Raw genomic sequence first — 15,044 nt, 5'->3', positions numbered from 1 at the left:
AGCACCCACAAAAGGCCTGCCAACCTTGTTCTCGAACATTTGCCCAATGAAACGAGTGTCGGCCGCTGCCCTTGCCTCTACCTTCACCCCTGTGTGCCCCCTACCTCAGACTCTGCGATCTTCACTCAGCAATCACCAATATTCTTGACATCCTTGCCCCAGTCATGAGGATCCGCCTAAAACCTGCCTCTAAGCGTAACACCTGGTATGACTCCGAACTGGAAGCTCTGAAACGAAAGTGCAGAAGAGTGGAACGGAAGTGGCAAATCTCAGTTTCACCCTTGGACAAACTGGCCTACCTCCTGCTCCAAAGGCAATACAGATTCACCATCCGTGCCAAGAAAAGGGTCCACATTCAGGCACAGGTATCCGGTGCATCCAATACCACGGCTGAACTTTTCAAAATCTTCAGGGAGCTAGCCAACCCTTCTGCAGTCTCATCCTCCCCTCTTCCTTCCCAGGCCATCTGCAATACACAGGCCACACACTTTGCCACCAAAAACTCAGGACATCTTGAACACCCTTGTTACTCACCCACCTAACCCATCCCACTCCCCCTTGCCTCCCTTGGCCTCTCGCCCTTCTCCTTCCACCTTCACCTCCTTCACCCCTGTCACCCCTGAAGAAGTTACCAGAGTTGTCCACTCTTTTAAGGCTTCTTCCAAACATGCTCCCCCCTGCTTGTCCAGAACTTTCAAGGACAACATTTGCTCTCTTACACCTGCACTCACAGATTTCTGCACTCCCTTGCCACTGGCTCTTTCCCCTCCTCCCTCAAGAACGCCATTGTGCGCCCAATATTGAAAAAGCCTTCAGCAGACCCTACCTGTCAATCCAACTACCCCCCTATTTCAATCACCCCCTTCCTGGGGAAACTGCTGGAGAAGCTGGCATTGCCCCAACACAACTCACACACTGAACTTGTTGGTGGTCTCCATGATCATCAATCTGGATTCCAAGCATCCAGAAGCATGGAAACTGCTCTTCTGAAACCTGTGAAGAACTGCTTGCATCCCTGGACTCCAACTCCCCAGCTGTCCTCATTCTACTTAGTCTCTCTTCCGCCTTTGACACTGTGAACCATTCCATCCTCATACAAAGGCTCCACGATACCCTTGGTATCTCGGAATGGGCACTGGAATGGCTTACTTCTTGCCTAACTGACCACTCTTCCCATGTCATCCTGGGCACTTTCTCATCTCCCACTTCCTTCTCCACCTGTGGTGTCCTCCAGGTGTCCATCCTTCCCCCTGGCTCTTTAACATCTACTTTGCACAGCTGGCACGCCTCATCTCCTCCTTCTCCCTCAACTTCCAGTGTTATGCAAACGACACTCAACTCTTATTCAGACTTCCTGCTGACTCACTTGCACCTTCCTTCATCCCTGACTGCCTGTCTGCCATCCAGGCTTGGTGCTCTTCCAATGATCTCTAGATGAATGACCCCGGCTCCCTCCTTCTTCTCTTCTCTCTGACCTCCCACCTTGTGCTCTCCTCCGCTCCTTGTTCTGAAGCCATAAACCTTGGAGTCATCTTTTGACTCCTCTTTATCCTTCCTCCCTCACATGCAGGACACTGGCAAGAAGTCCCACTTCAAACTCTTCCTTCTCAAAGGAATTCTCCTATTTCTCACTTTTGCCTAGAAGCTCAATGTCTCCCAAGCCCTGGTTCTCTCTAGGCTTGACTACTGCAACAGTCTCCTCCTCAATCTGCCTTCTTCCACTCTGCGACCCTTCAGCTAATCCAGAATAGAGCAGCGAGACTTATCCTTGGCCTTAAACCCAGGGACCGCATCTCTCCTGCCCTAAAAAGTCTCCACTGACTGCCGGTTGCTGCATGGATCAAATTCAGATTCCTCTGCATCATGCACAAGGTTGTCTGTGACTTTCCTCTTTTCCTCCTCCTTCCTTTCTTCACTCCTCTGCTAATCTCACAGGTGATGTGATTGGTGTCTGGGACCCTAATGCATCCTCTGGGCCCCTGTCCATTCTCACCAAATCTCCCCAGCTTCTGTCTACCTTCAACACTTTCCTTGGCACACCCTCTGCACTGGAGACTCACACTTTTCCACCCAACGCTGCTCCTGGCCTCATAGCACGTACGATACTGTGCACCTATCTGTGGTTCACCCTCGAGCATGGACATCTCCGCACCTACCCCACTGCCCTCTTCATTGCTGCCGTTGCACGTTCTGAATACTCATAAGGCATAGTAGGTTCGGCCACCCTTTCCCTCAGTGTATTTTCCCTCCCTGTTGCCCTGTGGGGACTTTGAAACAGAATGAATATGCCATATAAGCACCCAACAAGCAAACAATGAAATAAATAAATATGATGCCATCAAGTAACGATTTCTGGAGTTTCTGCTTAAACACAAACCTGCAGAGGATTCACATAGCATTGTTCCAAATTTGGGGAGTGGTGTGTGCCAAGCGGAAATCCTTAAAATGCAAAGTATGTAGAACAAGCAAAGTGGTATCTATTAATTACAGGAGTTTTATTATCATAATTCTAGCCGAACCTCCACAAATTCTGCAGGTGTTTCAAGGTGTGGTCTAAGAAGCCTTGGGAAGTCTTTGGAAGCCTCATGATATGTGTGTTTTCAACTATTTTTTAATGTTACGTCATGTTATGTTACATGCTATGCAGTATGTTTCCTGTCTTGAGAAGTAGTATTGTTTATATAACACTGTTTTAGCTTAAATTGCTTTAGCTCACACTGTTTTTATGAACCATGAATCATGTTTTTAGAGTGTTTAAATTTACGTAATTGTGAATCTTTTTGTAAAAGTTATTGTATATGAATCAGAACAAAGAAATAAATAATAACATCAAAACAGCAGTTCAGGTGGCAAAAAGGAACAGATATCTACCTATCATCTGTTACTCCCTGTTTTTCCTTTTTTGGTTGGAGTACGTGTTTAATCTCAGGGAGTAAAACAAACTTGGAGGTGTCCCTCCCATCACTCGATCATGGGACTGGTGGTTCCCATGGACAATGTGAAGGTGACCTTTGGACAGCGTGAAGTTAGTAGAATGGCTAGAAACCCATGTGGCTAAGGGACAGATGGTAGAAGGTTTAGTTAGGGAAGAGCCAGGTCTGAAATACCTTCCTGAATTTAATGTGGATAAATGACAGAGTGTGGCTGCCAGGGAGTGCTGTAACTCTCAAAGGAAACATGGATTCTCCAGTTGACCACAATGTGGCGGAGGGGAAGAGGCGCATTAACTCATTTGGTACATTGCTACGACTCAATATAGGAGGTCATTGGTTAACTTGTTTCTTCCCTGAACGCCTGATAATTCACTATAATGTGTCTGAGCTCTGAATGCATCTTTTTCTCTAGTGTTTTTGATCATGCCAGGACTACAGGTAATGCTACACAATGATTGGCCACTGCTGCTACACAAAAAAGTCCAATGCACTCTATCTTGCCTTTCAGATACGATCACTTCTCAGCGCTATGTGAGCTGCTGCCCATGGGAATCCCGTCCCTTGCCGTCTGCCTGCAGACTCTGGTTCACGGTGAGATGCTCCTCGCTGTTCATTAGGCGTTGCGCATGGGCCAGAATCTTGTGATTCACATTTGTAGGGTGAAGGGGAAGCAGGCCATAAAGTAGATTTAAGAGGTCACTCCAGTCTTCGCACCTCACATCTAGCCACCTTGGAATCTTTTAGTTTTGATTAAATTTGATCCTGGGAATGATACATATCCCTTTTGAAATGGGAGCTGATCTTGTTGAGATCTGCACCATAAAGTACCTCACCATCTATTTTCCTTCTGTGGATGATCAGAGAGGACCATCACTGCAGCACTTTAAGTGGAGAATGGGTGTTATCAGCACATCACGACCCCAAGGCTCGTTCCCCAGAGTCAGTTTAAGGTAATGATTGATCAAAACATAAATAACATGTTGGTGTCACTCCAATTGTAAAAAGCTTATGCTGTCTCAAGCTATTGCACAACAAATATCTGCTGTTATGCCCAAAAAGATTTTTTTTTAAAGCGTAATGCTTAACCAAAAGCAACCTAGTACTGATCGGTAGGGAATATTTAAAGTGAAGCTGAGGGCACTAACACGCCTACGGTTAAAACTGACTTACACAGAAACTAATTGGAGGCTTTATTGCTGTCACAACTAGAAATTAAGTTTTTGTGATCTATTTCATCAAAATTAGGCAAGCTATTTTTTTTAACAACTTCAAGCTCTGTTGGCTGTATAACAGTCCTACCCCTTAATGAAATGAAATTGGTTTATGATTGTATTGCAGGGTCAGCGATAGTTATCTTGTAGTTGTGGTTGAATAGGACTCTTCATGGAATATCACTTTTTTAGATGTTTTCAACTTTGTCACCATTTCAATCCAGGTGAAACGTTCCAAAGATTAAATAAACCAGACTCTACATAATTGTTTTAATTTTCATAGTGTTTTGGAAGTGGGTGTGGGGACAAAGTTGATTGGGCTCTTGAAATGCTCTTTTTGACTGTTATATTAAATATATTAAAAGAAAATGCATATCGATCAGAATGCCCTAAAGCGCTAATGCAAACACTCCTGAGAATTCATCTGTTTCATGTATTAATTAAATATTAAAATTGGACTGGATGAAAAAGTCTCTAGATTCTTCTTAATAAGAATATTCAATTCAAATATGTTTATTCTGATAGAAACGTCCATTAAACAGGCACAAGATACACACAGTAATAAAATAAATACAAAGTAAGATTTGCAAAACTTAAAAAAGGGTCCTGTTTCATAGAAATCAATTAAATATAGAATGAATTCATACATTGGCTTTAGGAAGACATATCAATTCCCACTGGCTTATTAACCACGAGCTTCACATACAAAGCCTTTTTAAAAAGGTGAAGAGAGAGAGCCCAAGACACACATGGCGAGTCAGCTGAGCGAAGATAAAATAAAGCAGGCCGGCACTGTCTAAAATGCATCTGCCTAAGCACAGGAGGAATTGTGGCTTGCCTTATGTGGCCATAACCAGATGCAAAACATTTTCAGATGCATACCCACACAAAGGGCAGCTCGATGCATCTGGGAAGCCATTCCAGCTGGTAGTATGTGCTTTTACCATTAAGCAACTGAAGCGTGGTAGGGTAATCAACCAACAATCAGTTTTTCCTTGCCTCAACGTAAGATGTTGCTAGATAGCAGTCACCCTGCTGATGGCTGCGAGCGATCTATTTGCATTGGCCTGCATTTATGTGGACTTGCGCTGTTCTTTGACTGCAAAGCCAAAGGAGTTCTTGTAATTACTTTTTTGCGCAATAGGCAATAAAGTGCAAGGCAGAAAAAGTGCTGGTGCATTCAGCTGAGATACTTACATGCTGATAAAGGATAGCCAATGCTTCCTAACAAGTAAAGCATTGATAATAAAGTAAATTAAAATTGCATTGCATCAGACCCTATGTAAAGCCAGTGAAAAATTGGGGCAAACGCCAGTCATCTTCAAGAAAACCAGCACCTACTTCCGTATGAACTGAGAAATTGGGTGCAGACCTTGGAAGACCCAGTAGCCTTTTGAAGAATTTGTTTTCCAGGGTCTGCAAATCTGACGGGTTCGCCTAACCCCATCGATGCGCCCCATATAAAGTTGCTGCCTCCGTCTGTGCCTCATAAACCTTTAAAATCATATGAAGGGATTGCAGTCGAACTCTTGCACCCTCGGGATAACTGCCCCTTCGGTTTCATTTTCACCACCTTTCTTCTCTTCTTCTTCTTCTTCTCTTTCTTCTCTTCACACAGGCCATCACTGCAGATTTAGAGGTGTTTATCTTAAGATACAGAGCACTCATAAAGTCTGTGTATACCTGGAGCAACGTTTGGAGGGCATTTAAAGTGCGGACAATGAGAACTGTATTGTCGGCATAGTACAGAATCGGAAATGCCCTGCTGCCGAATCCAGGATAAACAGCCTGGGAGTTTTGAAAAACCAGAAGGTGCCTCACCCACTAGTCCCCGAGGATCTGTCATCCAGGTGGCTAGGACACAGCTATCTCGTTTGGATCCATTTCCTGGGGGCGGACCAGTGCGGGAGGATCACCTGGGTGAGGGGTCTTCGGGGAGTGGGACACCGAGTGGTGAGATGCGAAATCCCCTTCCCTGTAATACCTTTACCCCTTCCTATCAAGTACGATATTTAGGAACTCTACCCCTGTGCCCCCTTTTAAAACACAAACATTTTCAGACGGACAACACATTATGAGAGAAAACAGACTAACACCCGAGCCGTATACCTGACGTGTCCCAATACAATGGTCAGGCGGGGTCAGGTAATTACTGACCATCACACACACCTGACTTCCATTAAGCCTCCCACAAAGATAAAAGGCAGAGCACAAGAGCACACTCTGAGCTAGGTGAAGCACACGAGGAAACAGCAGTTTCGAGATGGAAGCTGAACGTGCGAAGAAAGACAGCAAAACAGAAGGGGATTGCAAGGAGGGAAGTTCCCTTGACCTTTTTTACATGGAACCTTTATTACAGAAACCTCGAGAATAGAAAGCGTAAGACCAGGAAACCAGGCTGAAGAATCCTGCATTGTGTGTTGGAGATACCCAGTGCCCTCCCGCGTAAATAGTCAAGGTGGGGAGAATCACCAGCCGCTGTGATACCATCCTTGGCTCCAAGAGCAAAGCAGCGTCAGTGAAATCAACACAGCCAGTGAGTTTGGGAGATCGATACAAGACCGGTCTGTGTTAAAGCCAAGGTTGCAAGCAGCAACATTGTATGGCGAGAGCGATTGAACTTTCAAAGCAAGATACAATACTTTGACAGAGTGGTCTGAGACCGCGTGTTCAATGAAAGGTCTCTGATAGGTATCCAGGTGAGAAGTGGCAAAAGTGAAAGTGAGAAAAGGTTATATCAAGAAGAGAACGAGTAATTGTGAAATCGAAGTGGTCCTGCGACGGGTCTACAAAATCCTGCGCACAGTCGAAAGTCTTGAGTTGTGATGAATCAGGAATGTTTGGAAAAGTAGATGAATTTGGTCTTAGTTCGGCAGAGGGGGGACCAATTGAAGGTTTTGTGTTAGGTGGGTCTGAGCCCGGCGGTGGGGGACCCGGGATGAACTGTAAATCACCCGAGAAGTTGTATATTTGAAATCCTAAGAAGAAAGGAACTTTAATGTTTGTTGTATTGCATCTGAAATACGAGACATTGAATGGCACAGAAGGCCCTGATGTTGAGATTTTGAACTGCATCCTCATGCTAGCGAAGCCAGAGTGTGTGCTAAGTTCGAGTTTGCCGCCTTGTCCCGTGCTAAAAACATGGGGAAGGGAAGCCAACAGCTTGAACATCCCGACATATCATTTCCTGAACACTTTTCCTTTCCATAACATTATTTGCCACACTAGAAGTAAGGATTGGCAATAGGTTTATTAGTATAGGCCCTTTTTATTTTGACAGACTCGACTAGGACTGCGTTATTATTTGATGGTCGTAGCTTGCGCCCACCTTTAGATTTAGGATTAGAAAGGCGTTTTACAAACCCAATTGAAGTTCAATAAACACCCTTGAACTTTGATCACGTGTGTCTGTAGAACTGTTTGATACTATGCCTTTCTGTCAGAGTCCATCAGATCACCATGCAGACCATTAATGTGAAGACTGAAAAGAACCAGTGACAAAACACAGCCCCTGCGAACACCCAGATTGACCTAAAGAAAATTTGTACATTGCCCTGCTCCCCCAAAGTGCACAGAGGCCTAATGCTCGCTATTAATAGCCTGTAGCACTGACAGTATCTCCTTTGGACAATTTATGGACCAGAGCATGACCCACAACTTTGCCCTGCTTACTTTATCAAATGCAGTGCTCAGGTTCATAAACACCTGCAAGATAGCATCTCTCTTAATATATACCAAATGCGTCACCAATAAATAAAGGTTCAGAGCCTGGCCAGTGGTACCAATGCCAGGTCTAAATCCAAACTGTATATCCAACAGAATGGATTTAGCAGAAATCCATGCTTCATGCGGCCCCAAAAACACTCTCCAAAAAATGTTAAAGTGAGTGTCCAGCTGGCTGAAAGAGGCGGGAGAAGGTGTGCTCCCACTGGACCCGATGTTGATACTGTTTGGCCTGCAGCATAAGGATGACCACTGGGAAAAATTACCGGACCTCTCGCACTCCCTACTGTTGGCAGCCAGAGCGGCCCGTGCTAGAACGTGGAAGAGGCCCGCCCTCCCCTCGAAGAAAGAATGGGTGCTGATTGCCAAAGACATATTCCTTATGGAAAGACTTACTGCAGCTTTACATGGCTCAAGCACCCAAATAGAGACAGACTGGCTGCAATTTCAAGAGATGTTTGGCAATACACAGGCCACATCCTGAGACCCTCAAGTGTCCTTGGCCTGGCCCAAAATCAAGCCCCGACATGGAGCGAATGGCCTTGGAACTTGTAAAGCCGGTCGATCACTGGCGGAGAAAACCCGGATTGAGGCTGCCCTATGCCGCATCATTTCTATAAGCAGACAGCAGAGCTCGAGATACTGTGTGGGTTCGGTGGGAGATGGCGGGGGGGAACAAACGCAGGTAATAATGACTTATAGTTTGATTTGTTGAGGGCGATTGCCCAAATCTTGTAATTTGCATACCTATGCTGTTGTTTTCTAAAAACCAATAAAAATTGAATTTAAAAAAAAAAAAAAGTGAGTGTCCAGCGGGGACATTGGCGTATAAGATGATGGGCTTGCTTAGTCACCTTTTTTGAAAATGAGTAAAATAATACTGTGCTTCCATGATGGAGGAAATCGACCCGGCTACAGAATAGCATTAAAATATATTGTTAGCAAGGGGCTCCAGAGATCTATAAGTTCTTGAAAAAGGTCAGCAGGAATTACATTCACTCTGGCACACGATTGCACGCTTTGTTTCCCATTGCTATAGCGACCTCCTTCAGTGTAAAAATCAGAGGGGAAGCAAGTTCTATACTATCCACTGATTTTCTAGGACCTTGATATAGATTGGAAAAATGATCAAATCAATCACTGGCTTTCAGATTCGACCCTAATGCCTTTCTCATTTTGATGTCTGGGGGACCATCCGCCACATATTCCCAGCATTTTTTAGCATCATTGGTTGAAAAAGCAACCAACAGATGATCCCAGGCTTCATCCTTCATCCTCAAGTTCTAATTTCCATGCATCTAGGGTGGCCCGATAATTGGCTTTGACCTTAATGATGTCTCTCTTAGACCTGAGTGGGGATTTTAGAGCATCCAAGAGTGACCTCTTGGCCTCTGTACATGCCTCATTAAACCAGCCTTGCTTAGTGTGCTTTATGTTCTTTAACTTATTCTGAAAACACTCGGAAAAGGGCCTCATTAGTTCAGTAAAACTAAAGGCTGAGTCGAAATCATTGGAACTACTATCGGGGCAGCCAGAATTGCGCACTGAGTTCTGTGGGCGTGCTGCACATTATGATAAATTAAGAACAATAACACCGGCCGATTCTCAGCCAGCACGTTATGATGTAATTTGCCCCTTCAATCCTGGCCCATTTGATTCTCCCTTTGCAGGAGGGATTCACTTCACCCAAATCTAAGTGGCCTTTAACAACCCCACCCCCTGCACACTAAGTAGTCCTGAGAGCCTTTGACCGATGGGGTGTGGGGGGTGATCACTACATGGGCCCCCTTTCACTTCAAACCCTTGAATCAGTGGCTAACAGGAAAACAGAAGTAATCGATGGGCGACGATCCTTGATGGTTCCTAAATGTTGGAAGGCCCGGAATATCTGGAACAACTCCTCTGTTAACAGTACGCATACCCGTTCAATAAACCAAGAGGAGAATTGAAGCCCTTTAGCACATCCTGGGTCCTGCATCCTGGGTTGAGAAATGTTCAGAACCGAATCCTCCAACCCACCCAATAAAGCTAATGGGGCGCCATTACCCATGATCACGTTAAAATCGCCTCCCAGCAAAACAACTGTATTGGGGTTCAACTTATGTATTACTTGTTCCTTCAAAAACACTTTGAAGCCTGACAGTCTGTTGAAGTCTGCTTTATGCCGGCTGTTGTACAAATTTAGAATTACCAAAGGGTCACCATTACGCAAAAACATTTACAGATCATTTAGTTTTGTGTCGAGAACCTCCACCCTACAATCAATGGAGGGCCTGATCAGGATGGCTGGGCCCCAAAAGCATTTTCCTCTGTTATTCTTACTAGCAGGAATAGCATAGGACACAGAACCATTGAGTAGAGGTGCGTCCATAGCCCACGTTTCATGGAGAAGGATAACCTCATATTTTTTTTAGAAACCTCAAGATATTAAATTTAACTTTAGCCCCAGCTATGTTTCATGACAGGATGAGTGATGTATCTGGGCTTGGTATCGTAGACCCGTCTCCTCCCCGGTCTAATCCCGGATCAACCAGTTCCTAATCTGGAAGGACCATGAGAGAGACTGTGGGCAATCAATCTCCTTTATGGTGGATAATATTTCAAAACGATTGCAGACAGGAACTACCTCCTTGCCAACCTGATTTGGGCAAATCCCCTCAGCAGGTGCCCACCCCTAGGTTTCAAAAGAGGGCAGTTACTGTGATGCCTGAGCCCTTTATCTGCCCACCTACAAACAGAAGAGGGCGCAGGTCTCAGCCAGGAAAGTCTCTGGGCTTGAGCATAGAAGAAGGCCAACAGAACACGTTTACTATGAAGTAATTGACCATTCAGGCTTAAGATCTCTGGACAAATTGGAGTTTATCAAGTAGATAAGTAAAAAATGGTTAGCAAAAGTGACTACTGAACAGCCACCTTGTACCTACTTTTCTGCCTGGCCAACCCAAATAACCCTTCTAGCCATTAGGATATCTTGAGGATTCATATTGGGTCCTATCAAGTTCGTACTGCCTATGACTCTTATAGACTGCGGCCTGATTCTATGCATTCCAGTCCTTCTACTTTTGCCCGCGGGTCATCGTTTTCCTCAGTGCTACCTCCAAAGTCAAAGCGCTCCTGTCGTGGAAGGGAGATGTTTTGTGCGGGTAACGGTCACCTGGAGTCGGCCGTGGGAGGGGGTATACTGTCACGGCTCGCTCCCTTCGCTCCCGTTCCCGCCACTTGGGGGCATAGTTTGGGGTTTATTCCCTACTGGACATTTCCTCCAAACCTTACTCTACAGTACTGTGATGAATTAGGAGCACTAAACCCTATTTTCCAAGTTACTTCCCTTCCGGATCCATTCCAGGTTTTTGGCAGCCAGCATGCTACTTTAATCTAATGACTATGCTTTCCAGAATGACTATGCTTCCCAGAATGCCTGGCTCACTGCTTCACCTCCTCCCTTGCAGGACAAGGTTGGGTGGAGGATAGGCAACACCTGTGGCTGCAGGTGCAGCAGGCGGCACACCTGAGAGGTGTGCTTGTTAAGCAGCTTTAAAAAGCCTCAGTTTGCTTCAGTCCAGCGCTGGTCATTGTTGCAGCGTTCCTGTCGTGACTGGTCCCTTGTTCCTGGTTCCTAGTTTTTGTGCCCAGTTTCTAGTTAGTGTTTCTTGTTCCTTGTCCTGGAATTCGTATTTGTATGCTTAATTGATTTCTGCCTTCTGGAAATCCCTTTCTCCCTTTCTCTGTCTGCAGGCAGCCTTTCTCTGAGCTTTCCTTTTGCTGCAGCCCAATTGCCTGTGTTCACTGTTTCCTAGAAATTGTCCTTTGCCACTGAAAGACTTGATGCATTAATCTTTCCTTTACAGGTTTAGTTTCCTGCCTTTTCACCTTGGATGGGTGGGAAGGTTTCCCTTTTGATATCGTTTTCACTGCTCCTGATCCTTACCTTCTATTGGGATCCATGCCATGTTTTCCTTTACACTTTGGCATTTATTTCCTATTTTATTATTAGGTGTGGGAAGTTGTTGTAACTGGCTCCTGTGTGATTATCTTTTGTTTTCCACACTGTACTATTCCTTCTTGCCTCTTGACTTGGGTTTAGGTATTTAGTTATCCTCACTCTTTGCCTTTACTGCCTTCTGGGTTCTTGTTTGATTTACAGGGTTGTGGGTTTAGTACTGACTTTTGAGTGGTCTTTCCGGTCCTCGTGAATACGGACATCCAAGTGGTCTTTCCGGTCTTCGTGAGTACTGTTTCCAAATTCTTTATTCAGTACCGTCTAGAGTGTCAGCTCACAGATTCTGTCCCTGCTTGCCCTCTACGTGGGCTTAGCGCTGTCAGTATCTGTAATAGCATAGTGGGTAAGGAGTTTGCCGACTTTCCTTTCAGTCATAAGGAGGTTCTAAGTGCTTACCCTACATTCTTTTTTCATATAGTGGTATACACGAGTCTTGGGTATTGAATGCACGTTGTTAGATTCAAGGTTGTTTACTGTGTATTTTGTGCACATTTCCCCTGCCATATCCATCGCCTTCTTCCTTTCCTGACAGATCCAATGGCTTGTTCTATTGATCAGGAATGCAGTAGATTGCACACCCCCTTTCTGTATAATATGGCCATCAATAATTTCTCAAAGAAGGGGAGCTGCCGCAAGTGGCAAATTAAAAACCTCTACGTCCACCCGTCCAAATTCTTGGGCCCTTCCAGAGTGGGCATATTGTTGGGCACTACCGAAACAGGACTAATTGCTTTCCTCTGGTGGCAGATGTTGGCATCCACTCAAATTGGCTGTTTAACAAATGTTGACCTACTAGCATTAGTTGTGTTCAGTAATTGGTACTTCCCACATTTTTTGTTAACGGGGGAAAAGGCGCAATGGAGGAAGGTGCCTACAAAGCTATAACAAAAAATGCGACTTTGCAAAGATGAGAGAGCTTCCTTAAGTGTTTTGAAAGACAACCCTTCGTTCATTATAAAAGCAGCATATAAAGGAGGGGGGAATAGTCCTTTGGTCACGAGAATCATATGGAACTGAAGCACATAAACATCTAGATAATCAGAAGTTCTATATGAAATTAGATGGGGTCCCTACACCTTGCCTGAAGGAGGAAATCACTAGTTTGATGGCCCACACATTTATATTTTAAGGCTAGATTGACTCAGATGAACAAACATGTTTAACTAAATCTAATGCCATAATTTCAGCATTTTATCTACTCCCGAAGATACATAAAGATTGTATCAATCCACCAGGGAGACCAATCGTTTCTGCGATAGGGTCTATCCTAGAACCTCTCTCAATATATTCTGATTTATTTTTGAGACCATTCATTCGAGAGATGCGTTCTTTTGTATTGGTATCAATGGACGTTGAGTCCTTATAAACGAGCATACCACCGATGGAATGTTTAATGGTGTGAAAAGAATATCAAAATAAGCGGATGGATTGCTTGGTCCCGACTGATTTTCTCTTAGAATGTATTAGAATTGCACTCACAGAGAACTATTTTCTCTGATGGGAGAGTTCTATAACCAGCGACATGGGGACAAGTATAGAGGCAACTTTTCCCCCGACATTGCTTATCTTTATATGGATCATCTAGAACAGACGTGCATTTACAGTACACAAAATCCATCTAGAGACAGAATTAGGGAATGGCGGCGCTAGATTGACAACGTTTTTCCTAGTCTGCAGAGGGACGAGCGCTCATTTGAAATCTTTTCTTACCTGGCTTAATGCACAAGATCCATTTATAAAGTTCACTATGAACTATAATGCTGACAAAATGCTGTTTCTAGACTTACTAATTAAAAGATCAGAACACAATGCGCTCACCAAACACCTTTTTACAATATGGCAGCTTTCATCCGATGAGTTTGAAAAACAACTTACCAATCGGTACATTTTTAAGAGTGCGGAGAAACCGCACTATTCCAAATCGCACTATTCCTGATGAAGTCGAACGACATGGACAAGATTTGTCTAAACGTTTGATAGACCGGGGGTTCCCAGCTCGAATAATACGAACTGCACAAACGAGAGCTCGACAAACCCAACGTGCACAGAGCCTGAGCACAAATATAAGAACGAAAGTGGATAAGATTACCTGTGCAACCACATTAAGTCAGATAAGCAGTAACTTGAGAAGAGTAATCTTAAAAAACAGGAATATTTTAAACGCACTAGATTTTAACCAGCGAAACCGAGATTTGCTTTCAGAAGACAACATAATATGAAAGATTCTCTAGCACATAAATATGAGGAAAAAAGAGCACCAGTGAGGCAAACTACCCTGTGGGACCTCCTGCCTCCCGCCTCTAATAGGACAATCCAAATGTGGCAGCTGTTCGGTCTGTTCACTCACAAAGCATGTGAAAACTGTTGATTTGTACTCCCTACAAAGGCATTTAAAATCTTTCACTAATTGTAAAACCCAATGGGCTATTTATATCATCAAATGCTCTTGTATTTTCATCTATGTGGGGAAGACTAAACGCCAGATAAGGCAACGTATCGGTGAGCCCTGGTAAGGTTGAAGACAAACCTATGGTGTCACACTTTGAAAAATGAAAGCATAAACCATCTGACCTCTAGTGGTTTGTTATCCAACCATAGAAGCCTCTGTAAGAGGTGGAGACCGTGACCTTGCCTTAAGGAAAGCAGAACAATAATTGATTTTTAAACTTGATACAGTTAAAAAAGGCCTCGATAGTCATATTGAGTGGGGGTTGTTCACGTGTCAGTAGTCCAGCAATGAATAAACACCTGAATAGAACTTTAAAATAGAGACACCCTATGTCCATTGGTGGCAATAATGTGAAATTAATTTAAATAACACCAGTGAGTTGCTCGGTTTTGAATTAATATTAGAGCACCGCACGGCCGAAGGTTATTATAGTGAGACACGCGGCTGATTATATGACCTTTTTTGGTAGTAGTAAGATGAAGCCTAACCAACACAGTGGTGCAAAGTCCTGAGAGACACCTAAAAAATAGCACCCGTTTTGCCCGTGTGACTTCTGGGTTTAGCTACTGTCAATCATGCGGGTGTCGAGATATAATTCTCCACATATACCCATCACAAGCGCGTAGTATCGAGCATACACAAGCCACCTCCTAAGTTGGATATTATTCAAAATAAATACATTGATGGATAGTGTCTGCAACGTGATCGTGACTAACAACAGTAGTTTT

At 44.2% G+C, this 15,044-nt stretch overlaps 1 protein-coding gene across 2 annotated transcripts in view; it reads left to right on the top strand.

Annotated features, from left to right (window-relative positions):
* LOC138569399 (hexosaminidase D-like) overlaps nucleotides 1-15,044 on the top strand; it is a 644,991-nt gene that overhangs the window by 476,345 nt on the left and 153,602 nt on the right. For both annotated transcript variants that reach the window (XM_069647343.1, XM_069647344.1), the window contains one exon: nucleotides 3,442-3,524. In XM_069647343.1, the coding sequence (XP_069503444.1) occupies nucleotides 3,442-3,524 (83 nt within the window). The remainder of the gene's footprint in view (nucleotides 1-3,441; nucleotides 3,525-15,044) is intronic.

This window comes from Ambystoma mexicanum, chromosome 2q (genome assembly GCF_040938575.1).
Source record: "Ambystoma mexicanum isolate Mex_15411 chromosome 2q, UKY_AmexF1_1, whole genome shotgun sequence".
Taxonomy (NCBI): Eukaryota; Metazoa; Chordata; class Amphibia; order Caudata; family Ambystomatidae; genus Ambystoma; species Ambystoma mexicanum.
The sequence above is the reverse complement of the archived record's forward strand: the minus strand, read 5'-3'. Positions and strand labels throughout refer to the sequence as shown.